This window comes from Lissotriton vulgaris, unplaced genomic scaffold, assembly GCF_964263255.1.
Source record: "Lissotriton vulgaris unplaced genomic scaffold, aLisVul1.2 SCAFFOLD_247, whole genome shotgun sequence".
NCBI lineage: Eukaryota > Metazoa > Chordata > Amphibia > Caudata > Salamandridae > Lissotriton > Lissotriton vulgaris.
In genome coordinates, this window is record NW_028255597.1 from 1,421,147 (window position 1) to 1,447,968 (window position 26,822).

Consider the following 26,822-nt stretch of genomic DNA (forward strand, 5'->3'; position numbering starts at 1 on the left):
ACCAACAACAACTTAAAAAAACATCTGAGGCCCCTTTCTTAATATCCCGACAACTAAGTGTACTTAGTACACAGAGATGTCATTTGCAGGTTAGAATCTTTACCTAAGACTTTTGATTTGCAGGAATAGTGTAGCACTTATCAGTGTGTAATGATATTACTGTTTAAAACTGTTAGCTCCACAATGATCCCACAGAACCCATGACACACAGTTAATATGATTGTTATTGTTTCATTTTTTGCCCCTTTATTGACCTGACTTTTTTTCTTATTTTGTCGCAATAATATCTTGGCATTAGAACATAATGCAACATATTGCGTCTTTCTTTTTTCTCCGTTTCTGTCACCCCTATACTTATGCCTCTTTTCAATCATCTATTTTCTATCTTATTTTAGAATAATGGATGATCATGGATTATTAATAGTGGGAAAAAAATGTAATTCTTGTTGCATCACACACATTGATAGCACAGAAATATGAATTAAAAAAAAAGATATATATATATATATGAGAGACCTATTAGAAGAGTGGGGAATAAATAACATGGAACGCAGCAAAAATATCATGCGTATATTAAACACTCAGAGAAGGATTTGGAAGAAATACACACTCTAATCAAAGAAATAGAAGAAATAAATAACATCTAAAAAAGAGAAGAATGAAAAGAAATGGAGGACCGTTTAGAAAAATATGAAGATGAGATTCAACAGCGTAAACAAAGAAAATTCCTAAGAGATGAAGCGGATTATAAGAATGGCCAAATTCTGACCTTTGCTAGGAGATTTGATGCCCTGAAAAGAAATTATGCCAAAGGACAACCCCAAGTAGAATCCGGAAGCGAATCAGATGTAAGTGTCATGGACAATGACACAACCAAGAATAGAGGAGATGCATCTGGTCAATCTAGACCAGAACATACCACGCAACCGGGGACAAAGCAGAGGCAGGGGCAGAGGCAGAGGATTTGGAACAGACGCTTCAAAATCTTCAGAAGCCATAGGAAAACCCGAAGATCAAAGCATAAAAAGATCTTATCCACTGAGAAACCGCACCAAGAGGAACTAATATCAGAAGATTTAGTAATAAATCTATCAGATTACCTGTTGACACCAATAGAACATCAGGTACTTAACAAAGGTCTATCCTTTTGTCCACAAAAACATTTTAACTATACAGATACCAAAATTGACATCTACAAATATGCCCGCAAATTAAAACTTGCAAAAATCCATGCTGCCAAACAAATACCTACCACTCAAATGAAAGACATCTCCAATGGATTAACAACTGAGGATACAGCACTCACAATACAAGTAATACCACATCTAAAAAATCTCTATGACCTAGCTAATGAACTGTCAGAAGATGAAAGTACAGAAATTATGGTACTGGAAGATCTGGGGATCAATACAAAAAACATACAAGCAGCGGATGCAAAAAGAAATCCAAATATTGTCCACAACTTGCACCAGGTAATAAAATTGACTCTTTCTCTGACGCAGTTATGGATGAAATAGGGAAAATGGAAAAAGTGAGAAATCCAAACAAAAAGAGAAAATTTGTCGTCTAGTGAAAATAAAGCACTCGAAGACCTTGCGAACAACATTAAAATCATAATAAAGCCCACAGACAAGGGCGGCAATATCGTGATACAAAATGTAGAAGACTACAAAAAAGAGGCCTATCGTCAACTTCTTGATGAAAGTAAATACAAAAAAATGTCATCTAACCCAATACATAAAATGATCTTTGAAATTCAGAAAAACTTGGATGAATGGCACAATCATAAACTATTGAACATGGAGGAATACAAATTTCTATTCAAGGAAAATCCCACTATTCCGACAATATATTTTTTGCCGAAAGTGCATAAGACAATGATAAACCCACCAGGAAGACCTATTTTGTCTTCATGCGACTGACTCAGCATATGAAAATATTGCATCCTACATTGATCATTACTTGGCTCCTATGGTCGAAAAATCTCAGCTCATACATTCAAGATGCGGGAGACTTCCTTCGCATCCTTTCAAACACATCATGGAATCCATCTTATTTACTGGTCACTATTTCTTTGTATACGTCTATCGAACACTCAGTTGGGCTGAATGCATGTGCATATTTTTTAAAATAAAAACATTAACGAATTGGAACATTCTGCCATGCTATTAACCATGATCCAAATGTGTTTGAACAACAATATATTTTTCTTCAATCATGAAATTTACAATCAACTCTGTGGCTGTGCTATGGGCATGTCCTTCTCCCCCAACTATGCGAATCTAACTATGGGTTGGTGGGAGAAGGAGATAGCATGGGGCGCTGAACATAGTGACACCTTGGACAAGATCGTACTATGGACAAGATACATAGACGATCTCTTCCTAATCTGGAATGGGACTAAGGAAGATTTTATCAAATATTTCGATCAATTGAATCAAAATAACATCGGGTTTTCTTTCACTTGCAATATTAGTCGCCAAAAAATTGACTTTCTGGATATCTGTGTATATATAGATCAAGATCAAATACAAACTACTTTATTCAGGAAGAAAACAGCGACCAATAGCATCCTGCATGCTGAAAGCTTTCACCCCCAGTCAATAATTAGAATCATCCCTTACGGTGAATTCGTAAGGATGAAACGCAATTGTTCAGAGGACAAAAATGTCAAAAAGAAAATTGAAGAAAGTACCAAAAGATTGAGAGGAAGAGGATACCGAGAACGAGAGTTAAAAACATGCATTAACAAAATTGAAAATCGATCACGAACAGAAATTCTAATTAAAAAAACCAAAAAGCAAAAAGGAGAACAACAAATTCAACAAATTTCAAGACTGATCTTATCATACAGCAAAGAGTCTCACAAAATACGCCAATCTGTGCAAAAATATTGGCCTATTTTAAAACAAGATCCAGACATGGCAAAACTAGTGGGTCCAAACCCCCAGATTACATTCAGGAAAGCACCATCAATTAAAGACGCACTAATCCAGAGCCATTTCAGACAAAAAACTAAAACTCAGAGCTGGTTGGACAAACAACAAAGTGGATTTGTGAAATGTTATGCCTGTAAAGAGTGTTAAATTGGTGTAAACAAGAGGAATATAAGAGATCCAGAGGGAAGACTAATCGAGATCAACAAAAGAATCACGTGCCTAACAAAATTTGTAGTATATGCCATTCAATGCAACTGCGGAATGCTCTACATAGGCAGTACTATCTGCATGTTATAAAAGCGAATTTTGGAACATATAAGGGCAGTTAAGAACAAAGATCTATCATACGCCACAGCAAAACATCTTCTAACATGTCAAAACGGAGACTGGCGTAAAATGACATACTTTGCAATTGATACAGTGGAAGAACATGAAAGAATGGGAGATCAAAGAAAGAAACTGGAATCAAAATATATAATCAGACTACGGACAAAAAATCCAAGAGGCAAGAACCTCGACGAGGAACTTTATGTGCACTTAGAATAAAATTGAGTCATCGGGCCCCCACGACAAACAACTTCAAGGAGGAAGCAAAAATAATGCATGAAACTGTAACACAAGATGACTGGAGTAAGGATGGGGTACTATACTAATTATTCCCTGAAAGGACACATACATATAATACAACGAAGGACTAAAAAGTTATGTACTATACATTGCAATTTGGTTAATATCATTATAATTAATACAATTGACTTACTCCTGCCACATGCTTAATATTCAAAATATATGAGATATTAAGATATATCAAATCTTCTCTAATAACATGCATTGTATCATTTAAGATGCAGAATTGTAAAGTAATTGAAATCAAATTCCACTTGTAACTAGGACACTGTCTAACAAAGGTGAAATCCTGTATAGAATGAAGAACTACATGTCCCAGAATTCATGGGAGTAGTAGAAACAGTAAAGAGTATAAACAAGTTGCAGGAAAGTAGTTGCACCTACCGTGAGCAAGGCCGCTAGGCTGAAACTGGGCACTGAATAAAATCCATGAAAATTGGAGTTGCTGAGTGCGGCGTCTTTTGTCCAAAAAATGATTTCTGGCCATTGGTCTGGCCCAACGCCGGCACCCGCTGTGGAGCGATCCTGTGAGCAGACCACATTGCAGAAAAATTAAAATATATATATATATATATATATATATATATATATCTCCCATAATTGGACTTTGGGCTTTTTTATTTTAAACATGTCAGTGTGTTTGACAACCCTGATTGTACTTTTACGAAGCCCTTTTTAATGACATTAAATGATTTTTTTTATCTTACCTGCTACAAAGTCTCCACAGGTTTTGGATAAATACTGTCCCTTTTGTGAATTGCTCACCCCCATTAAATATACCTTCTACTCTTTTCCCTTGTGGTGATTCTCTTCTTTAGCTGATTCCATTTAATTATTTCTTTCTTCCTCTATTTTAAGTTTACAAAGAATGCTATTCCATAACTTGAACAGAAAGACCTAGAAAAGCAATAATTTATGTACGATGTCTAAACCATAACTGGTGACAAGCTATGGCTGGTTTTGTCGCAGGTTCATGGGATTTGTATTTATTTTTTTGTTTTTGTTGTGATTGGTTTTGCTGCTCATTGGTCAATAAAGTATATTGTTTATCTAGAAAAATAATCATGCTTTTCAGATTCTCCTCCAAGGAGTCATTACCTTCCCTCCCGCCCTCCTGTTATGCCATTTGTACAGTGACACTATGTTTGAAAGCTGTAGTCCAAAGACAGAAAAGACCATATCACTGGCTGCTGTTTGCCGTTCAAGTAATGGAGACATTACAGAAGAAGCACACCATTGCACTTATCACGGATAAGCAACTTTGTTGGTTGTCTTTACAGAAACGTCTAGGATTGAATTTACATTGCATCTGATCTGCTTCCCTTTACCCTTCTGAGGTTCAAATTTGTCCTTTCACTGTACTGAACTAATTGATCCTGGATTTGAATGCATATTTAATGTAACTAGTTTCTAGATGATTATTGTTGGTAACACAAAGCCATTGTTAATGCACCCTTCGCAAAACTCTGTATTTGCTCATCTCACTTTAAGTTGTTTTGAATTGCATACCTTGCACCCTTCTAATACACGGCCTTGGACATCCTCCTTCCTGCTCTCAAAATCATTTGTTGCAGGTCTTGATGTCCAGCTGCTCTCAGTGCCGCGTTTGTGAAGCCTTGGTGTATGACGAGGAGGTTATGGCTGGATGGGCTGCAGATGATTCTAACCTAAACACTACTTGTCCTTTCTGCAAAAACACCTTCCTGCCACTGCTTAATATTGAGTTTAAGGACTTGCGTGGATCTTCAAGGTCAGTGCTTTCAATTGAAGTGTGTACTCTGTTATACTGTTGGACACACTGTAACCATAGTAATTGCCAAAGTTTTTCCTTATATTACACAAAAATAAAAACCACGCCTTCATTTTGCATATTCTCTTAATGGTCGATGCTCACTTGGACACGATGGGATAATTTAAGACAAAATACCTTCGATTACTCCTGTCAAAAGAGCAGAAGACTCAAAAGCCAAAGCCACTGAACTAAATAGATCGGAACGAGGAGTTATGCAGTTTTCAGAAGACATGTATTATAAGCACAGTAGTAGGAATAAATGACCAAGATGTGTGGTCTGGTTGTTACTCAGTATATTTGCTGTAGGACAAACGTCAGTGTTGGTGGTTTTATGCAAGTACACACATACTGTGGTGGAAGCCTATTGCAAATGACCGCCATGGTCAATGCTTGGAGTGACAAATAGCATCTAATGAACTAGGAAGGCTAGTGTTAACATTGTTTTCCCACTGTGTTGGTGATTCCTGACCCTGTGCAGCACTCTATGGGACAAGTGAAATTCTGGGCTGTATTAGGGTAATTGTTTGACTGTAGTTGGAGTGAATAAACAATTTCATGCACTTTTAGTCTAATTGACATGTTTGTATCATGGATTCTTATAAACGTAGGTTCTTCACCTTGTGAATACCACCAGACACCAGACTTTATGTGGAGATTTTTCTCAGCAGTCCCCTTGTGCCCTGATAGGTGCTGTTGTGTGGCTCTGCATCAACACCAACTCGCCTCAGATATGACGCCTGGTGTAGCATGTAGCCGCCACCCCTGCACGCTTATATCCGTTTCTTTCTTTCTGCACCATTGAACATGGATCCGAAGCTTGCTCTTGTTTTCTGTCATTTGAGAGAACATACTTTTGTAAAAAAATGTATGCAGTATGGAAGGGACGTTTCTTCCCCCTAAAACTACAGGCTTCAAACTTTGAAAGGACTTTCATGAGCAGATGTCAGTAGCGGACCATCACCAGGTATGTCCCTGGTGTCTAGGTTCTGCACACAATTCAGTCATGTGATGGCTGTGCCAAGATTAACCCGAAGGCCATCCAAAAGCATGGGTCAAGCTTGAAGTCACTGAACACATCGAAAAGCACATAAAAGCTGGTCTCACTCAAAGTCTAGCACACAGATGTATTCTCGTTCTTGAGAGAGGTCCACTTCACGCTGTCCAGTAAGTAAAGTCGAAGAAAAAAACATAAATTGAAACATGACTCGTCTTCCTACCACCACTCTTGTCAAAAGATGTTTCGTAGATATCTGCGTACGTCCTGATCTAGGTCCTAGTACCCCACCAAGCTGACCCCTCAGCTCGCCCCACTCCAAGCTAAATTCCTGGGTCCATAAGCGACAAAACAAGAGCCTTCAAGGAGGCGATGTTGCATATATTGTCCCCCTACCAGCTCCATCTGGTTAGTCTACGGGCCCCAAATATTTGAGGAGGCCTACAGTCTGACTACCACCAGTGGATTCATCCCTAAAAGAGACTGTGCATCTTGAAACCACTGTGGGAACTGCCCAACTTCATGGTTGACTCCTGTCCCAGCTTCTCACTGAGCACCAAGATCCTCGCCAGTCCGCGCACACCGGTGTCAGAGGAAGAGTCGATTGTCCTTCCAGATTCTGAAGCAAATCCACCAATACCTTTACCGAAGTCACACCCACCTTAATATGAGACACAACCCATGGGGCCGCATTTGTACTCTAATGGGACATTGGCACCATGAACACCTTTTTCAGATACAGAACTTCATGATGGGGATGTCGATTCCCAACTTTACAAAGAGGAGAATTTTTTTCTGGACCTGCAAGATGCCAGAAGGTTAGTTCTCCAGTACTAGGGATGTCTTTCATAGATTCACATGCTTGAATATTCCCCGTCGTCGAAGTGGGAGTCCCACGGTACATAAAATAGCAGTAACATATGCATGTATACCTGGAAAATATCATAAATAAAAATATACATACATATAATGTAATAAAAATGTAAATTTTAAAAGTACCATAGAACATAATAGGCCCATTGAAAAGCCTAAGGGAGAACTCACTTTAGTAGCATATTAGTGTCATTATGTGTTGGTTCACATTCCAGCCAATCAGGCTGTAGCCTCCTCTAGAACCTTCTCCTCAGAAGCCCAAGTCCTCAGATTTTCTACCGCACGTCGTGTGAAGGGAGTCTCCCTGAGCTCTGCTCAGTTTTTCTTCAACTCTAGATGTTTTTGTCTTCAGAAATGTCTTCAAAAAGGAAATCTTTATTTAAAGCCTGCCCTTCTTGTGGTAAACTGCGCCTTTTCCATGAGGATCCACACAGTAAATGCATTTACTGTCTCTACCCAGACCACGAGGTGAAAAACTGTAAGTACTGTCGCACTTTTCCTCCCAAGACTCTGAGGGATAGAGAGGCCCGTCTCCTTCTGTGGCTACAGAAGTTGAAGACTTCAGAGTCTGTGGTTTCTGAGGTAGAAAGTTTGTCATCTGGTGTTTCAAAATCCTCTCAGAAGCGTGGGTCTGAGACTGAGGTTCCATCTCCTTTTCTGAAGAAAAGTAGACTGTTGGAGTCCTCCAGGATTGTTTCCCCACAGGATTCGCTTCAGGGCACGTCTACGGGACCTGGTTCTCTGACGTCTGCGCCCAAAGCCTTGCCTTCCACTTTTAAATCTGGCATTGGCTCGTCGACGCGTCCGTTGACGTCTTCAGCGACAACGAAGTCAGTGACTGTAGCCTCTACGTCGACGACGACATGTACTATGTCAACCAGTGCTGCGTCGACGACTATCACCTCGTCGACGACAGCCCAGGAGGTGAGACCCATTACTTCTATTGTGAAGATCTCGTCGACGAGTGTCAAATCCAAACCGTCGACGAAGAAGTCATCGTCGACGCTTCCCTCGTCGACGCGAACCCCGTCGACTAAGATCAAATCATCATCTAAAATCAGCTAGTCGACGGCGCCTCCGTCGACGACCATCATATCATCGTCGACGACTTCGTCTACGGCTGTCATCCCGTCGACGTCTACATCATCGTCGACGAGTAAGGCTCCAATCTCGTAGGCGGCTCCGTCGACGGAAAAGAAATCGTCGACGAATAAAAAGCCTTCAATTTCAGCGTCGATTACATCTATGGCGACGACGCAGACTCCTCAGGTTGATTCTAAGACTGCCGCATTTACGTCAACGGGCTTATTGACGTCTCATCAACCTTTGGCCACAGCTGCCACTTTTACAGTGGTTACTGCTTCTTCTTTGAGGACAGTACCTCTCATTCAACTGAGTCCAGTTAGAAGTGGAACTCATCTTCCAGACCAATTCTTTCAGTCTGGTGAGGAAGAATCCGGAAACGATTCAGAGGTGGAACAACTATTCGGACAGGCATCTAGTCCATCTGATTTGCACATTAAGTGCCAGGAGTATAGTGATGAGGGTGACGAAGTGGAAAACGTCGAAGATGGGAACAAATTATTTCCTGTTGAGGAATCAGAACCAGTTACTTCGGAGCCGGTTACGCAAATACCATTATCTTTGGTCATGAACCTGCAGCACATGCTAGATGACTATAACCGCAGGTTCCCTCCATCTACACCTGCCTCTCCAGCACCACAACTTCCTCCACAGCCTCAACCTCAACTTCCTCAAGCATCTGCACCTGTTCCACCCGCGTCACTGGGGGGTACTCGTCCTGACACCGACAACGAGGATCCTGATCCTCGCAACACTGATGACGATGACAATGATGTCGATATGAATGAGTGGGACAATTACAGGGCTCAAACACCTTCCACTTCGCCCACCTCACCTCTAGCATCACTGTGAGAAGTTGGCCCGATATGCAACGTTCGCTATTCTAGCGACCGCTATGTATCGTTCCAACGACCCTTATGGTGTTTGGTTGTAAGTCAACCTATAGACCAGCTATCCTAGTAGCGTGGATACGAGCAGTCTAAGGCTAAAGACTCGAGAGGGCGTGCTTCTTGTATGATTTTAAGGACCTGTCACGAAGGCAATCCCACACAATACCAATCATTGACTATATTTGTCAGGAGGGCCTTAACTTAATGGAACATCCAAATTCGGTACCTGCAGTTTTGCCCAGATTGGGCAAGAAGTATAAGGCTCCGGCGTCTTCCCCGGCCTGTTTGGTGTCACAACCGAAAGCAAATTCGGTTATAACTCAGGCAGCACAGAAAAGATCCCGCAGTCCTGCTACACCACTCACGTCTCCTCCTGATCAGGAAGGCCGCAAGTTGGACTCTATAGGCAAAAAATTTACAACAATGGCGGCTACTACTGTGAGGGCGGCTAACACCTTGGCTATTTTGGGCCGTTACGACCGCCAGATGTGGTCCGAGATTGCCGCACTGATTCCTCAAATACCCGATGTCATCCGTGCAGAAGCGCAGGCCATTATTCAGGAGGGAGAGATAATTTCATCCGAAATTATTGATTGCGCGCTCGACATTTCCTCCACAGGCTTTCGTCAATTCGCTGGGGCTGCAGTCTTGATGCGTCAAGGCTGGTTGAAGTCTACCACCTTCCGTCCAGAGGTACAAGCAAAAGTCCTGGTCTTGCTGTACAACGGGGATTCGTTGTTTGGCAAGCATGTAGATGATGCCCTTGAGGCGATAAAAAAGGACACCGACACTGCAAAGTCCTTAGCTACCTTCCAGTACAAGAAACAGCCCTTTTGGGGGGCACGAGGTAGAGGCGGAGGTTCCTCTACTTTTCGAGGATCAGGTCAATATCGTTCATACAACACCTACAACGATAACCGGCAGAGGGGTTCCTACCAATCCCAGAATAGTCAGTCCACCACCAGACCATACCAACGAAAAACAACATATAGAGGTGGCTCAAACAATAAAAAGCAGTGACAGTCTCAGTTCCTTTCTTCTGCCGACTGTAAATCTTGGAGGTCGCATCTCAAAGTACTTTTGCAAATGGTCCGAAATCACCTCTGACCAATGGGTCCTGGACGTTATCTCCAAAGGACATACCCTGGAGTTTACAAAATTCCCTCCCACTCGTCCACCTTCGGGGCCACCCTCTCCCCATCTCAAAGAACTTTTGGCCCAGGTAAAATTGATGATCAAAAAAAGAGCCATCGAGGTAGTGCCGCAAGGTCAACGCGGCAAGGGGTTTTATTCCCGATTCTTCTTAGTAAAGAAAAAGTCAGGGCAATGGCGTCCAATTTTGGATTTACGGGCCCTGAACAAATTTATCATTTCGAAAACTTTTCAGATGTTAACTCTGCTTCGAATTCTGAATTATCTCAATCCAGGGGAATTCTTTTCAACGATCGACCTCCAAGACGCATATTTCCATGTGCCAATTCACCCCAGACACAGGAAGTATCTACGCTTCACTCTGGTGTTTGCATTTGTCACCCCAAGTGGGATGGGTATGCTCAGACGTGAGTCTCATGCACTCCACACCACTGGATTCAAGCAAGCCGGGCTGAAGACGGCTGGAATGCCAGAAACCGGTCCTCGGAAGCTTGTTTCCGGTCCAGGGAAGGCATGGCCTGGCAGTTCGGGCTGGACTGTTCCCATGAGTCACAGGGTCAGACTGTTTTGCATATGGTCATGTCTGAACTGGGGTGGTGTGGAGTGCAAAAAAACGAGGGATTTAGGCCCAGATCTCTGTACTGGGGTGAATGTATGACATTGTTCTGCATTCTGTTTATCAACTCTGGTTTTTGCACAGTCGGACAGCTGTACTTCCAATTCAAAGTCCTACCATTCAGCCTTCGATCAGCGCCGAGGGTCTTTACCAAGATCTTGGCCCCGGTAGCTGCCTTCCTGCATCTACAAGGCGTCCAATTTTATCCATACCTGGACGACTGCCTCATCAAGGCCAAGACTTTTCAACTGACGGAGCAGCACACTCAGGTCTGCGTCTCCCTTTTCCAAACCTTTCATCCGTCGCAAAGGCGAGATTTTCTCGGAGCCTCGCTAGATTCTCGGCGGGGGAAGGTGTTCGTTTCCCAAGAAAGACAGGACCGCATGGTAAAGATGGTGCAATTCCTACAGTCAAAACTGTACTTTTCTGTTCGAATGTTCAAATCATTCCTTGGCATGGCAGTTTCGTGCATCCAACTTATCCCCAATTGCAGATTGCACATGAGGGCTCTACAGGAGGAATTAGACAAACAGTGGAAACAGGTGTCAGGGTCATTTGAGGACAAAGTCCTTCTAACACCTCGCATCCAGAAAGCGCTGGAGTGGTGGGCTCACCCTCCAAACATATCTACGGGCCGTTCATTCCAAGACGAACCTCCGACTCTGACACTTACAACAGACGCGTCTCTCGAGGGATGGGGAGCGCATCTCGACGGCATGTCTGTAAAAGGTAAGTGGACGGCGACCCAACGTACTTGACATATCAATCGCCTGGAACTCTTGGCGATTTTCTTGGCCCTAAAGTCCTTCCAGACGTTAGTGCAGAGACACACTCTGCTGGTGAGGACAGACAATACCACCAGCATGCACTACCTCAACAAGCAGAGCGGCACGAGGTCTCTTCTACTTTCGCAACTGGCACAAGAAATATGGAATTGGGCGATTCAACATCAAATTCATCTCACAGCCATCCATGTGCCGGGTGTGGTCAATGCTCTGGCGGACTCACTCAGCCGGGCGTCGTCAGACAATCACGAGTGGGAACTCAACCAACCAACCGTTGATTTCATCTTCCGGCGGTGGGGCCATGCATTTTCGATCAATTGGTCGAACGACTTCATCTACGCTTTCCCTCCACTTCCTCTAATTCCTCGCCTGTCACAACGGATGAGGTTTCAACCTTGCCACATCATCCTGATTGCACCCAAATGGCCGAGGCGTCCATGGTTCACGGACCTGCTCCTATTTTCACAGTCCAACCCGATACCGCTTCATCCTCTACCTCACCTCCTCACGATGAAGCAGGGACAAATCTGTCACCCGGATCCGGCATACCTCCAACTCCATGCCTGGAACCTGAATACAATGAATTTGCACGTCTGAATATCGACGAGGCCTGCAGAGAGGTGTTAGCGCACGCTCGCGCTCCATCCACCATTAAAACCTATCAATTAAAGTGGAAGCGTTTCTGTGTCTGGTGCCGCACGAAAGATTTGGACCCCATGACTGCAAAACCTGAACAGATCTTGCCTTTTTTTTTATCCCTGGCGAGATCAGGACTTTCACACTCAACTCTTAAAGTGTTTCTAGCAGCGATTTCCCGCTTCCGTCATGATGGTTCAACATCTCTATGTTCCTCGAGAATCGTTAAGCAATTTTACAAGGGCCTTTTTAGGATGTTTCCACCTATCCGTCGCCCTCCACCTGCTTGGTGCTTAAATTTGGTCTTGTCTCAACTGCTTCTACCTCCATTTGAGCCTATCCACTCTGCAAGTCTAAAATTTCTCACATGGAAAGTTGCTCTCTTGCTCGCCTTGACATCCTCGAGGCGTGTCAGTGACATCCAGGCATTTACCATACAGCCTCCTTTTCTACAATTCTCCAACGAGGCTGTGACATTCCGGACTAATCCTAAATTCATCCCGAAGGTTCCCAGTGACTTTCATCTCAACGAACCTGTAATCCTGAAGACTTTCCTTCCTGCTCCGCAAACTCCAGCTGAGCGGTCATTGCACTCATTGAATGTGAAACGTTGTCTCAAATTTTACATTCAGCGAACTGCAACTGTCAGAAAGTCAGATCAATTGTTTGTGGCGTATGGCCCAATTTGCAAAGGACAACCTGTTACCAAACAGACCATAACCAGGTGGATATCCTCTACCATATCCTTTTGTCACCAACTGGCTGGGAAGCCCCTTCCTGCTCCAGTTCGTGCTCACTCAACTAGAGCGGTGTTTACTTCTGCTGCCCTTTTTGCGGGGGTACCCCTGAGGCAGATCTGCAGAGCTGCTGCTTGGTCGAGCAGCCATACTTTTACAAAACACTACTGCCTGCAATCAACGGACGCCGCGGATGCGGCAGTAGGTCAAGCGGTGCTGCGGAATCTTTTCCAATAAAGGTGAGCCTCTGTTGTCATAAAGGTTTTTTTTTTCTAATAATATTTTGGTATTTATTGCATATTGACTGATATATTTACCTTACTTGCTTTGGTATATCACCTTTATGACTTATGTGACGATTTACTGCTTTCTACTCTTATTCAAGCATGTGAATCTATGAAAGACACCCCTAATACTGGAGAAGAACAAAAGTTACTTACCTGTAAACTGTGGTTCTCCAGTATTGGTGTCTTTCATAGATTCACATGCGACCCTCCCATCCTCCCCTCAGAGGCTCTCTTCTCCTCAGGCACTTTTACTTACTTTGTGCTACGAAAATCTGAGGACTTGGGCTTCTGAGGAGAAGGTTCTAGAGGAGGCTACAGCCTGATTGGCTGGAATGTGAACCAACACATAATGACACTAATATGCTACTAACGTGAGTTCTCCCTTAGGCTTTTCAATGGGCCTATTATGTTATATGGTACTTTTAAAATTTACATTTTTATTACATTATATGTATGTATATTTTTATTTATGATATTTTTCAGGTATACATGCATATGTTACTGCTATTTTATGTACCGTGGGACTCCCACTTTGACGACGGGGAATATTCAAGCATGTGAATCTATGACAGACACCGATACTGGAGAACCACAGTGTACAGGTAAGTAACTTTTGTTCATACATTCCCTGAGTCTGCCATAAACTGTCCACCTGGCCCTTCCACATATGAGCCAGCATCTTTTGCCGTGGTCATTAGCTCTACCAAAGTCCTCGACCTCCAACTGCCATTGAAAGAGGTAAAAACTAAGGTTCTTATAGAAGTCTTGTAGTCTGGGCAGACTTATTAAGAACTGCGACTCCCAGTCAGTGAGGCACTTATAGATACTTTAATGGTGACCTGGGCCAAACCTGTATCTTGCCTGCCTGTTAATAAACAAATTGCCAGATGGCACAGACCTGCTCCGAGGAATCCAACTTCTTAAGTCAACACCCTACCCCTCAAGAGTCCAGTGTTGCAAACTTCCATGAGCAGTTTGAACCTGAACTCTTTCCCTACTAAGCCCCAATATAGGGAGTCCAAATGCATGGAGACCTTTGGAAAAGAATGTTCTCATCTGCTAGCCTAGACCTCAAATCAGTCAACTTCAGTTGCAGTTAATATGTTATATCATGTTTTATGGGATAGGGTGAATGAAATCTTACCCACAGTCCCTCATGAGTTTTATGACAATTTGGCTCATGTCATACAAGCTTTTGTAAAATATGTCATTAGATCAGGGCTGGACACCATTGATTGCTTGGGTAGGGCAGTCAGTGACTGTGTGGTGTTTCGTCACTATGCCTGGATGAGATCCACAGGCTTTTACAGTGACTTACATATGTCACTGATGGACATGCTATTTGATGGCACTATTTTCTTCAGGGACAAAGCCAGTTTGGCTCTGTAGCGCTTTAAAGAAAGCAGAGCCACAGATCGCCACCTTGGCCTTTCAGCACCTGTGTGGCCAACAGTACCTCTCTTTTCGAGGCTTGGGAAGAGGCATCCCGCAGAGCCAACCTCAAGGTCCGCTTCCGCAGTAATGGACCGCCCATTTCTTTCCAGGTAGAGGTCGTAATCTGTCTGACATCATCCAGGCCCTTCAGGGCCTACGCACTACACTTTTTTCCTTGCCACTTACCCCAACCTTTCCCACCACGTCTCCCAAACCCCTTTAGCTCTCCTTCGACAGCATATTGTCACCTTGTTGGAGGCAGGATTAGTTATTACATCCACAGGTGGCAAAGCATCACATCAAACAGATAGATGGGTGCTTCAAATTGTCCAGGATGGCTACACCCTATCTTTCCTGTCCACCCCTCCTCATATGTCACCTACACTACGGCGACATCCAGAGGACCACATTTTCATCCTACAATGCTCCCCCTGGCCCTAGTTCTGTCTGCCTTGGATCCAGGCAACTGGGTGGTGTTGTTGGATATGCAAGATACCTATTTCCACATCTGTCTTGCAGTCCCTCACACCCACTGTTGCATGTGGGCCACAAGCATTTTTAGTTTTCTGGGCTCCCTTTCAGCCTCACAAGTGCACCTTTAAAGGGATAGTGGTTTTCATTGCACATCTTCGGATGTTTGGAATATCAGTCTTCCCATACCTTGACGACTGACTGGTGATGGGGATCTCACTTCAGTCGTGGACCACAGGCATAAGACTGAAAACCTCCTTGATTCTTTGGGGTTTTCGTTCAGCATGCTGAAGTCACACCTGACTCTTTCGAAGGGGCTTACTGTCCTCAAAGATATTCTGTATACAATGCAGTTTGAGATGTCAAAAGATCTGCAGTGGTGGTTGCTAGACTGCATTTGGACCCGTGGCAGACCCCTCTCCTTACCCCATCCTGAGCTGACTATTGTGACAAATGCTTCATTGCTAGGTTGGGGAGGCAGCCTGCAAGATGTGGCGATCAGAGAACTTTGTTCTCCAGTGGAGTCTCAGTTCTACATCATTTTGCTGGAGTGGCAGGATCTTACTCCCGTCCATCAATGGGGGAACGGGTGCAGGTGCTCGCGGACACTACCCCCATGTGGTCTGATGACAAAAAGGACAGGGTGGAGTTGTGGACTCTGTGCCAGGATGCTTTACGCCTCTGGAACTGACTTAGTCATCAAAGCATTTCCCTGGTTTTACAGATCCTGGTAGGATTTTTAAATGCCAGAGTAGACAAAATCAGTCAGTGTGGCCTAGCAGACAGCGAATGGAAATAACCATCAAAGGTGTGACATAGGTCATCTTCCAGCAGTAGGGAGGACCTTTGCTCGATCTTTTTGCCACCACTGATCATGCGCAGTGTCCAAGCATTTGCGCTTTGGAGTTCCCAAGGTGGTCTCCCTAAGAGATGCCTCCTGACTGGGATGGAGCTTGGTTCTCCTGTACACCTGTGTCTCTACCTCTCCTGTTCAGAGGTCTGAAGATCATCAAAAAGGACCAAGCCATCTTAGTGTCCCCGAACTGGACAAGGAGAGTGTGACACCCAGAACTTCTAGCCATGAACATCTGTCCTGTTTTCCAGCTGCTGCCTTATGAGGACCGTATATTGCAACAACAGGGCAAAGTCTTGCATCCGTGCACTGTGCAACCTGAACAGGAGATTGAGCGGCAACAGTTTTTATCTCCCTCTCGAAGTAGATCATGTCATTTGGCAGCTAGGCATCCATCCACCAAAGCTATCTATACTGGATGGTGCGAAAAGTTTGTCAACTAGTGTATTTCACTGGAAATCCACCCTTTGCCAGACAATGCTGTTTGTTCTTTCTCTTGCACAATAAGTGACTATTGTTAAGTTAATTTGTCTGCCCTTTCAGCTGTTACCTGTTCAACCAATGTTATTCAAATCACCTGTTGTGATTTTTTTTGTTGAAGGGGCTAACCCACATGTTTCCACCCGAACCCTTTGTGATGCCACAGTGGGTACTTAATGTGGTCATAACATTCTAGATGTGTACCCTATTTATGCCGATGCAAAGCTCTCTCTGCGTCTTTTAACCCTGAAGACAATTTTCCTTATAGCGATGGCAGATCATCACATGAGTAAGTTGAAAGCTTTGTCTGTCCAGTCACCATATACCACCTTCTTTCCAGACAAACTGGTGCTCAGGAGAAGGGCAACGTTCCTAGTAAAATTTGTGACTCTGTATCGCGTCAGTCTGTCTCCCTTCCTGTGACTTTTTTTTCCACTTCATGCACCCTAGGAGGAAGAGACTACATCGATTGGTTTCCGAAAGAGCCTCAAGTTTGTACTTTAATCATACCAAAGAACACCGGTAGAATGATCAGCTGTTTGTGGGGTTCACAGGTGCAAAGAGGGGGTAAAGCAGTGCATAAAAGAATGATTGCTATATGGATAGTCCTATTGAAAGAAGCAGCCTGCAGGGTGCTTGAGGGCTCATTTCACCAACCCACCCAGCTCCCCGTTCTTTGGAATGGACTCTTTTTATCCACCCCAAAAATATTTCATATTAGATATTTGCACACTGTTCACTCTGATCACTATTGGCTTCCCCATCCATGTGCATGAACAAAGTCACGAAGAAACTGACCTCAGTGCACTGGAGTGCTAGCTATATGTGACTCCAGTGTCCGTGGCGGGATGAAGTTGACGCGGAGTCACACAACGCCACCTGCAGACGCACATGAGAATTGCTGAGAAAAATCTCCGGATCCACTGTGGCACAACAAAGGTATTCAGAAGGTGAGGTCGCTGCAGTTGCAGTTAGAATATCCACCAGAAATTCCTTTCCCAAGAGTAACTTGTTCATTGAAGCTATTTCAGAACTGCAGTCTTTGACTTGAATCTAAGTTTACTAGCACAGCTTGTCAAAAAGAATGGGCTTGAGTGGCCAGGCTGGGAAATAATGCCCTGAGGAAAAGACTGTTGTAAGTCTGTGATCAGAATGACCTTAGCTCTTACTAACCTTATTACTGCAGCATAGAGACTTAGCTTCCAATTTGTGGGAGAAAAGATTGTATGGACTTCTCCAGCTTGGCAGGTAAAAACAACTTAAAAGTGCTCAACATTTTACAGTAAAGATATACCCTCAAGTTTCAGAAGGCTCATCCATGTGTAGTACACACGAATGGCAGGCTTCTTCACACAATGATTGTTCCAGAAGGGTCACATCCTTATGACAACAGTCGAAATACTTTGAAAACTAAAAAAAGTCAAAGGTATCTAGTTGTGAGGCGTACAAAAGGACCAGGCGGCACCAGTAGCGTACTTTTACGGCAAAGCCACTGTATTTTTGGTTTCTCGTCTTTAACTGTCCTTTAATTGTCCTTGTGGGGTTTATAGGGGACCTTGTTCTTCTGGTTGGTTCGTCTTTGTTCAGCACAGGTCTCTGGATAACAGGTCAATATCCCTTGAAGAAACAAGAGACCAAAGGTGAGTGTTTTCACCACATTACCCGTCTTTTGAATTAGGGAAGGGAAGTGAGGGATCACCAAGCTTAGCGCATTCCACCACCATGTGCTATGCTACTGAGAGGGGGAGAGGGTTGTATGTGCGACGGTGCTAGGGACCACTGGTGCCTTCCCCGTCCACACCTCCAACCTCCCGAACTGCCCCGGGAGACTCATGCGTACCTGAGTAAGCCACGCTCTTCTGGGAGCATTGCGGGCCAGCTCGCTGGTTTGTCAGCCTCCTGGCTTTCCCGCGGACACTTCTCCTCGGGCGTCTCCTAGGGAATGCTGGGGATGATTCTCTTCTGACCCGTTCTCCGGTGGTTCGTCTTCCGTTTCCGCTGTGGCTTCCTTTCCTCCGGCTTCCTTTTCCGAAGCTCCTATAAGGACCTGGCTTCCGCCCACGTGGGTGGTGACAGCTTTTTCTGGGGTGGGGCTAGAGAGTTCTAGACTCCGCTTAAGGGAGTCACATTGAAGGCTGTCTGGAACAATGTCTTCCCAGGTGTTCTCCCATCTAAGCTTCCTCATTTATAAGCTGTGAAAACAGAAGGGGTTTTACATGAGGTTGAGCCCACCACCATTCGTCCTCATCCTCCTTGGACGCTAGCTCAATGATGCCCTCTTCATGACACTATTCTTCTATTTTCTCATGGAAAAAGACCAAAAGTGAGATTCATAATACAAATACATATTCTTTCCATTCAATCTGAAGTCTACTCCACATTCTTCCTCCAAGGGCATGCAGGAGCAATGACCTACCTAAGAAAGAGTACATTTCATTTCTATCTGCACTTATAAGACTGACAATTAAAAGATAGTTCTTGTCACAGAGGAGTCCCAAATCGTTTACAAGATACTTTGGAATCTGGAGCTTCAGAGCAATTTGGCAGAGTCAACCTTAACCATTGGGTCGATTTTAAACATAACTGTCACAAAACTGTAACATTGGAGTGGATGAACAATTATTCATCAACCATAGTACAACTCATTCACATAGCCTCAGGGCAGAAAAGTCAGAACTTGGTGTTGGGATGTGTGGATCCCCACTCCAAGAGGATTGACATTTTCTTCAGTTGGTTATATTTTACTATTGCCTAAACTCACTTGAGTCCATTAATCCCAAAAATTCTCTCTAAGCTCATGCAATCCAAGACCAAAATGTTCATCATCACTCCAAAGTAGCCTTGCCTATTACTCTACCTGCAAACTGCTTCACCTATTGGAGAAACCACCTAGGGAATTCCCTTGCAGACTAGATCTCTGACCAGGATGGACACAGAATTGTCCAGTGCAATCTACCATTTATGAAATGTCCAGTGATGTCTACCATTGATTAACTTATCTGAAAGAGACACGTTAGTGATAGATTCCTTACCTTAGAATATCCCCAGGCGTCAGACTGGATCCGGAAACTTTTGCGTAGCAATACCCCTGCGCGCCGGTAGGCGTCGTCTGCGGCTCCGCGTCCGTCGTCGGCGTCGTGAGCGCCGGGATGACGTCGTCGGAGTACTTAGACGGCGCCCATGCGCGCTGACGTCAGTTCTTCTTTTTTCCGCGCCAGCTAGCGCAGATCCGGAAGAAGCTCTACCCCCAGTCACTTTTTGACTGAAAGTTTTTTGATCCCTTTTGATCTTCTCTTTAGTCGACCTCTCGACTATCGGTGCCAGGGATGCCCGGGTTCAATCCTTGTTCGAAGTGCGGCCGACTCATGTCGGTCACGGACCCCCATCGCCGGTGCCTGAAGTGCTTAGGCCTCGACCACGACGACCGATCCTGCTCCGACTGCCGGGCCCTGACGTCGAAGGCTAGGCGGGAGCGGTCCCGCAAGCGCCTCGAGCTGAGGCAGTCGGCCCCGCGCCACTCCAGGTCCCGGTCCCGGTCCCACGGGAGGTCGAGGAACAGGTCGCGAGGTCGGAGTCATCGACGTTCCGGGAGTGGACACCGATCGTCTGGTTCCAAGTCCTCAGGTAAGAGGCATGAGAGGTCGGAGCGACACCATCAATCCTCCGACCCGCCCCGACGCTCGCACGATGCGGCCGGGGGCTCGGGCGGGAGTCGCAAGCGTCGCCGCCTGCCCCACACCTTCGGGTCCCTGAGCACGGCGCGTCGCAGGAGGAGGTCGAGAGGTACCTCATGGCCATGAGGGCCCTCCCTCCTCAGTCGGTTCCCGTGGCGCCTCCGGGCCGATCGGTTCCGTCTGGAGGTCCTTCCGGGTCGGGCGCTTCGGCCCCAACGACGTCGGGTGCTTCGGCCCCGGCGCCGCTGACGACTTCGGTCCCGGCGCCGCACGACCTCGCTGGATCCGGCTCCGGATCCGGGACCTCGCCGGTCGACCTTACGACCTCGCCGGCGCCGTCCCTTCAGGTGTCGTCCCCGGCAGCCGATGTGGTTGCCGCCCCCAATGTCTCCTACGGTCCTGCTCAGGAGTCGGAAGGGCGCCGCTGGGCGCCGATTCCGTCGGCCCTTGGAGAATTTTATCTCCACGAGGAGGCCCTGGCTGTTAATCCTGGTTTCCAGGAGCCAGGTGACGAGGAGCAATGGGAGGGGTCCGAGGACCCTCTGGCACGTGATTGCCAGTCGCACCAGGACTGGACATATGAGCTTGGGGAGGCCAGTGGTATTGACACCTCGCCAGACACTGGATTTACGTCGCCCCCGACTGTGGCTTCGGAGGCGGGTTCTGCTTACAGCGTAGTGTTGACGAAGGCAGCTAAGGCCTTAAACCTTCAGCTCCCCGTCGCGGCCGTGAGGACTAATCTCCTCACTGAGGTCCTCAAACAGCAGTCCGGCTCCACGGAGCCCCTCCTGCCGTTCAATGAGGCCTTGTGTGACGTTCTTCTGGGCACTTGGTCCAAGCCCGCCACAGGCCCCCCTGTGGACAGGAACGTGGCCAGACGCTACCGCCCGGCACCGGGCGACCCATGCTTTTTGTCCACCCATCCCACCCCCGAGAGTCTGGTCATCCAGGCCTCAACCTCCCAATCCGCATTCCCGTCGGCCCCGCCCGACAGGGAATCCAAGAGATATGAACAGTTCGGGAAGAAGGTTTTCTCGTCTGTGAGCTTAGGGCTGCGGTCTGTGAACACCGCCTGTCTCTTGGGCCGCTACACCCACACCCTGTGGGACACGGTTGCGGAGGTGCTGCCTAGATGCCCGGAGGAGGTCCAGGCTAAACTCAGCCAAGCCCTGGCGGACGGCCGAGATGCAGCACGCTTTTCTATCCGGTGTGGGCTGGATACTACGGACTCACTGGGCAGGGCGATGGCAACGACGGTGGCGGTTCGACGCCACGCCTGGTTGAGGTCCGCCAACTTCTCGGCCGATGTCCAGGCCACCCTCCTGGACATGCCGTTTGATGGCCGTCGCCTCTTCGGCGACAAGGCAGACCATGCGCTGGAACATTTCAAGGACTCCAGGGCCACGGCCAAGTCCTTGGGCCTCACGGCCCCACGCCAGCAATCGGGTGCCTTTCGCTCCTTTCGTGGCCACGGAAGGGGCGCCCCACCACGTACCGTCAGCCACGCGCCGCAGAATGTCCAACAACGCGGTGGCGGACGTGGGAACCGCCGTGGCGGTGGTCGGGGACAGCGGCGAGGCCAGTCCACACCTCCCTCAGCAGCCCCTGCCTCAAAACCTTCCTAGTCCGACCTTTCAGGCCCATGTGACGCCTGTGGGAGGCAGGGTTCGCCATCACCTCTCCCACTGGCATACCGTCACTTCGGACAGGTGGGTGCTGCAGATTGTCCGAAGGGGCTTCTCCCTCCCCTTCGAGTCATCCCCTCCATCCATGCCACCACAATACCACCGTGTGTCGGGGGATCACTTGCAACTTCTGCAAGAGGAGGTTTCGGCCCTCTTGGCCAAGAGGGCCATCGAGCACGTTCCTGGGCCAGAAGTAGGGCGTGGTTGTTACTCCCACTACTTTCTGGTACCCAAGAAGGGCAAAGGGGGCCTACGCCCTATCTTGGATCTGCGGAACGTCAACGGCTTCCTCCGGACGGAGAAGTTCAAGATGCTCACTTTGGCTCAGGTCCTGGCTGCCCTGGACCCAGGAGACTGGATGGTAGCGTTCGACTTGCAGGACACCTATTTCCACATCCCCGTCCTGCCGGCCCACCGGCGTTACCTGCGGTTCACGGTAGGCCAAGAGCACTTTCAGTTTACCGTGCTCCCCTTCGGCCTTACCAGCGCCCCACGGGTGTTCACGAAGGTGATGGCGGTGGTCGCAGCCCATCTGCGCAGGCAGGGGGTATCAGTCTTCCCCTACCTCGACGACTGGTTGTTGAAGGCGGGCTCGCCCCAGACAGTCGTCAGCCACCTCCAGACTACGGCCGACCTCCTGCACTTGCTGGGGTTCTCCATCAATGTGCCGAAGTCACACCTGTGTCCCTCTCAGAAGCTCCTCTTCATCGGAGCGGTTCTCGACTCGGCGCAGTTTCGGGTTTACCCACCCTAGCAGCGGGTTCGGGATATTCAGGCTCTGGTTCCCATCTTCCAGCCGTTATCCCGGGTCTCGGTCAGGTTGACGCTGCGGCTTCTGGGACTGATGGCCTCCTGCATCCTTCTGGTGCGTCACGCCAGGTGGCGGATGCGGGCTCTGCAGTGGGACCTGAAGTTTCAGTGGGCCCAGCATCAGGGCAACCTGTCCGATCATGTCTTGATCTCGGAGGGCACTGCGAGACAACTGCAGTGGTGGCTCACGGACCGCGACTGGGTCAGTGGCAGACCCCTCTCCCTACCCCAACCGGAGCACGTAGTTGTGACGGACGCGTCCCTCCAGGGCTGGGGAGGCCACATGGGAGAGGCGGAGATCAGAGGCCTCTGGTCTCCGGCGGAGTCCCGGCTCCATATCAACCTTCTGGAGCTGCGGGCGATTCGTCTAGCACTGAAGGCATTCCTCCCCTCTGTCCGGGGGAGCGTGGTGCAAGTGTTCACCGACAACACCACCGCCATGTGGTACTGCAACAAGCAAGGCGGAGTGGGGTCGTGGACCCTCTGCCAGGAGGCTCTGCGCCTCTGGCAGTGGCTGGAACATCAGGGCGTGACCCTGGTGGTTCAACACCTGGCAGGCTCTCTGAATGCCAGGGCGGACGAACTCAGCCGCCGGTGCATGATGGATCACCAATGGCGTCTGAACTCGGACGTGGCGCAAGGTCTCTTTCGGCAGTGGGGAGAACCTTGGTTAGATCTATTCGCCACAGACGAGAACGCGCAATGTCATCAGTTCTGCGCGTTGGAATTTCCAAGGCGGCACTCGCTCGGCGACGCTTTTCGTCGCGAGTGGAGCTGCGGTCTGTTGTACGCCTTTCCGCCTATACCACTTCTGCCCAGAGTGCTGAAGAAGATCAGGCGCGACCGGGCCCAGGTCATCCTTGTGGCTCCGGACTGGGCACGAAGATACTGGTATCCCGAGCTACTCAGCATGTCAGTCGATCCCCCGATTCGTCTGCCTCTTCGGGAGGACCTTCTGTCGCAGCAGCAGGGGACGGTCCTGCACCCGAACCTGTCCAGTCTCCACCTACAAGCTTGGAGATTGAGCGGCGACAGTTAAGGCCATTTGACTTGCCTCCTGAAGTCTGTGATATCATTCTGGCAGCCAGGCGTCCCTCCACAAAGTCGGTATACGCCTGCCGGTGGAACAGATTTGTGGCATGGTGCACAGCAAAGGCTGTGGATCCTCTCTCTGCACCCCTTTCGGAAGTGCTGCTCTTTCTTCTTTCCCTTGCCCAGCAGGGCTCTGCTCTGGGCACTCTTAAGGGTACCTTTCTGCTCTATCAGCCTTCTTGAGGCTACCAGATCAGCCTTCTTTATTCAAGTCCCCTATTGTAAGCAGATTTCTGAAGGGCATCACGCACATGTTCCCTCCTGTTCCCTTCGTGATGCCCCAGTGGGACTTGAATCTTGTTCTCACTCATCTGATGTGTGCTCCCTTTGAGCCACTGCATAACTGTCCTCTTCGTCTCCTTACTCTGAAGACTGCCTTCCTGGTTGCCATCACCTCTGCCAGGAGAGTGAGTGAGCTCCAGGCTCTTTCTTCTTCTCCTCCTTTCCTGTCTGTTCATCCTGACAAGGTGGTGTTACGTACACGACCTTCCTTTCTGCCCAAGGTTGTCACGGCCTTCCACATCGGGCAGTCCATTACCTTGCCCACTTTCTTTCCGCCTCCGCATCCCTCGAAAGAGGAAGAGAGGCTCCACCGTCTGGATCCAAAACGTGCGCTCTCCTACTACCTAGATCGCACACGCCAATTCCGGGTGGATGACCAGCTCTTCGTTGGTTACGTGGGCGCGAAGAAGGGTAAGGCTGTGCACAAGAGGACCATCTCTAGGTGGATCATCTTGTGTATTCAAGCATGTTACTCCATGGCGAAGAAGGAGCCCCCGGCTGGATTGCGGGCTCACTCCACTCGGGCCACGGCAACGACAACTGCCCTGGGCCGAGGTGTCCCCCTGCAGGACATCTGTCAGGCAGCCACGTGGGCCTCGCTACACACGTTCGCGAGACACTCTTGCCTGGACAGTCAAGTCCGGAGGGATGGCTTCTTTGGCCGTTCCGTCCTCCAGGATTTTCTGGTGTGATATTGGTTCGCAGACCCACCACCGGGGTTGGTATTGCTGGGGTATCTATTCTAAGGTAAGGAATCTATCACTAACGTGTCTCTTTCAGATGCACAAGTTACTACTTGTGTAACGCTATATCTGTAAGAGACATTAGTTAGTGATAGATTCCTTACCGACCCACCCATCCTCCCCGTTCTGCGAACCGATATCTAGGGTTAAGGTCATCCCCTTTCAGGGCCCTAGTTTCATGGCACCAGTGTTAGTTCTATCATGGCTCTGCGTATCTGGCGCGGAAAAGCTGTGTGTCAGAACTGACGTCAGCGCGCATGGGCGCCGTCTAAGTACTCCGACGACGTCATCCCGGCGCTCACGATGCCGACGACGGACGCGGAGCCGCAGACGACGCCTACCGGCGCGCAGGGGTATTGCTACGCAAAAGTTTCCGGATCCAGTCTGACGCCTGGGGATATTCTAAGGTAAGGAATCTATCACTAACTAATGTCTCTTACAGATATATCGTTACACAAGTAGTAACTTGTGCGACTACCCTGCTTCTAAATGCCTTCAGTATAATCGATTGAGCTTACCTTCTGACTGCTTATACATATTAAAAGAATCTGTCTGTAGCTGTAAACTCCTACTTTAAATGGAAAGATATCTGCATTTGTTGCATTGAGAAGCACGCTAGAAGAAATGGCACTGCCTTGTTTTTATTTGGCTAAATCTGGTTTAGTTCTCTTTGGAAAAAGATAATCCACAGCCATTTCAGCCACCTACTGCCTCGCAGGTGGACTGCTCATGAACATTTTCCAGTTCCAGTCTGACACCTGGGGATAATTCTACGGTAAGGAATCTGCACCTAGATAGAATCTCTACCGGATAAGGCGTTACTGAAGGTAAGTAACTTGTCCGTTGCTTGTTTTCCCTTCCAGAGGAGACTTGACCTGCCAGTTGTGGCTGAACTGTGCATATTGCAGCAGGACCATGCTGATTGGCTTATGGCTGGTCTGTCAACTGTGGACTAGTGGACAAAAAATGGTCGGTAATGCACCCCCATGGAATTGGGATTAGTTCATGCAGGCCTTCCATCATTTTCAAGGCCTACGTGAATGTAAGTATCATTTTCATGCATACAGCAATAGAAGTCCACAATTCTAGAATTATGTTCTTTTATACACTAGATCAGTGCTTGAAAAAGTGCAGTGTTGCATTTCCCTAAGGGCACAAAATAGTGCAGTACGAAATTTAGTATTTGTCCCCCACCACAGAATTTACAAAACAATTTCCCGCAGGAGCTTCCAACTTTGGCTGCTTTTTAACTACCACTTGTATCAAAAGTAGTTGCAAATTTACAAAGGAAAATGGTTAATAAGGGACCAGAATCTACAGCTGACTCTGTCAAATGTGTGGAGTTCTGGAACCCACTCATATTCAAGGGTTCAGCCTAATTTAGTCTCCTTTCAGTTTTCTTAAGATATCCGGGTCATATTCATGGCACTGGATTCATGCAATGGACTGACCTTTCCAGGTCCCCAAACTGCTCTGCATCTCAATGGAAACAATGATTTATTCCAGTGCACTTGGCCTTGTGGTCTCAGACTGTCCTCGGTTCAGATCGGGTCAGATTCTTTATTACAAGATTTCAAATGTACTTAGTCCACTAATCTGCTTGTTACGTATATCTATCTAGTGCCTGCTGTTTTTGAGAACAGGGTAGTGCTAAACATTTGCGTCAGTGAACCGGATCTTCCAGTTATCTATCCAGTTCAGTTCATAAATATTCAGATGGGGAGCTTTGATAGAGTTCATCAGGTCCAATAGTTTTTTTTAAATCACCGAAGAGAACTTTACATAACATGTTAAAATCGAATTCCACATTCCTGAGTCTTAAAGCTTTCCTTTACTTCTATTCTATTCACACAGCCATCAAGGCGCTTAGTAATACTTTCTTTGAAA

At 47.1% G+C, this 26,822-nt stretch overlaps 1 protein-coding gene across 2 annotated transcripts in view; it reads left to right on the forward strand.

Moving 5' to 3' along the window:
* Window positions 1–26,822, forward strand: part of DENND4C (DENN domain containing 4C) — a 1,503,495-nt gene that overhangs the window by 1,239,215 nt on the left and 237,458 nt on the right. For both annotated transcript variants that reach the window (XM_086951990.1, XM_086951991.1), the window contains exon 28: window positions 5,141–5,316. In XM_086951990.1, the coding sequence (XP_086808116.1) occupies window positions 5,141–5,316 (176 nt within the window). The remainder of the gene's footprint in view (window positions 1–5,140; window positions 5,317–26,822) is intronic.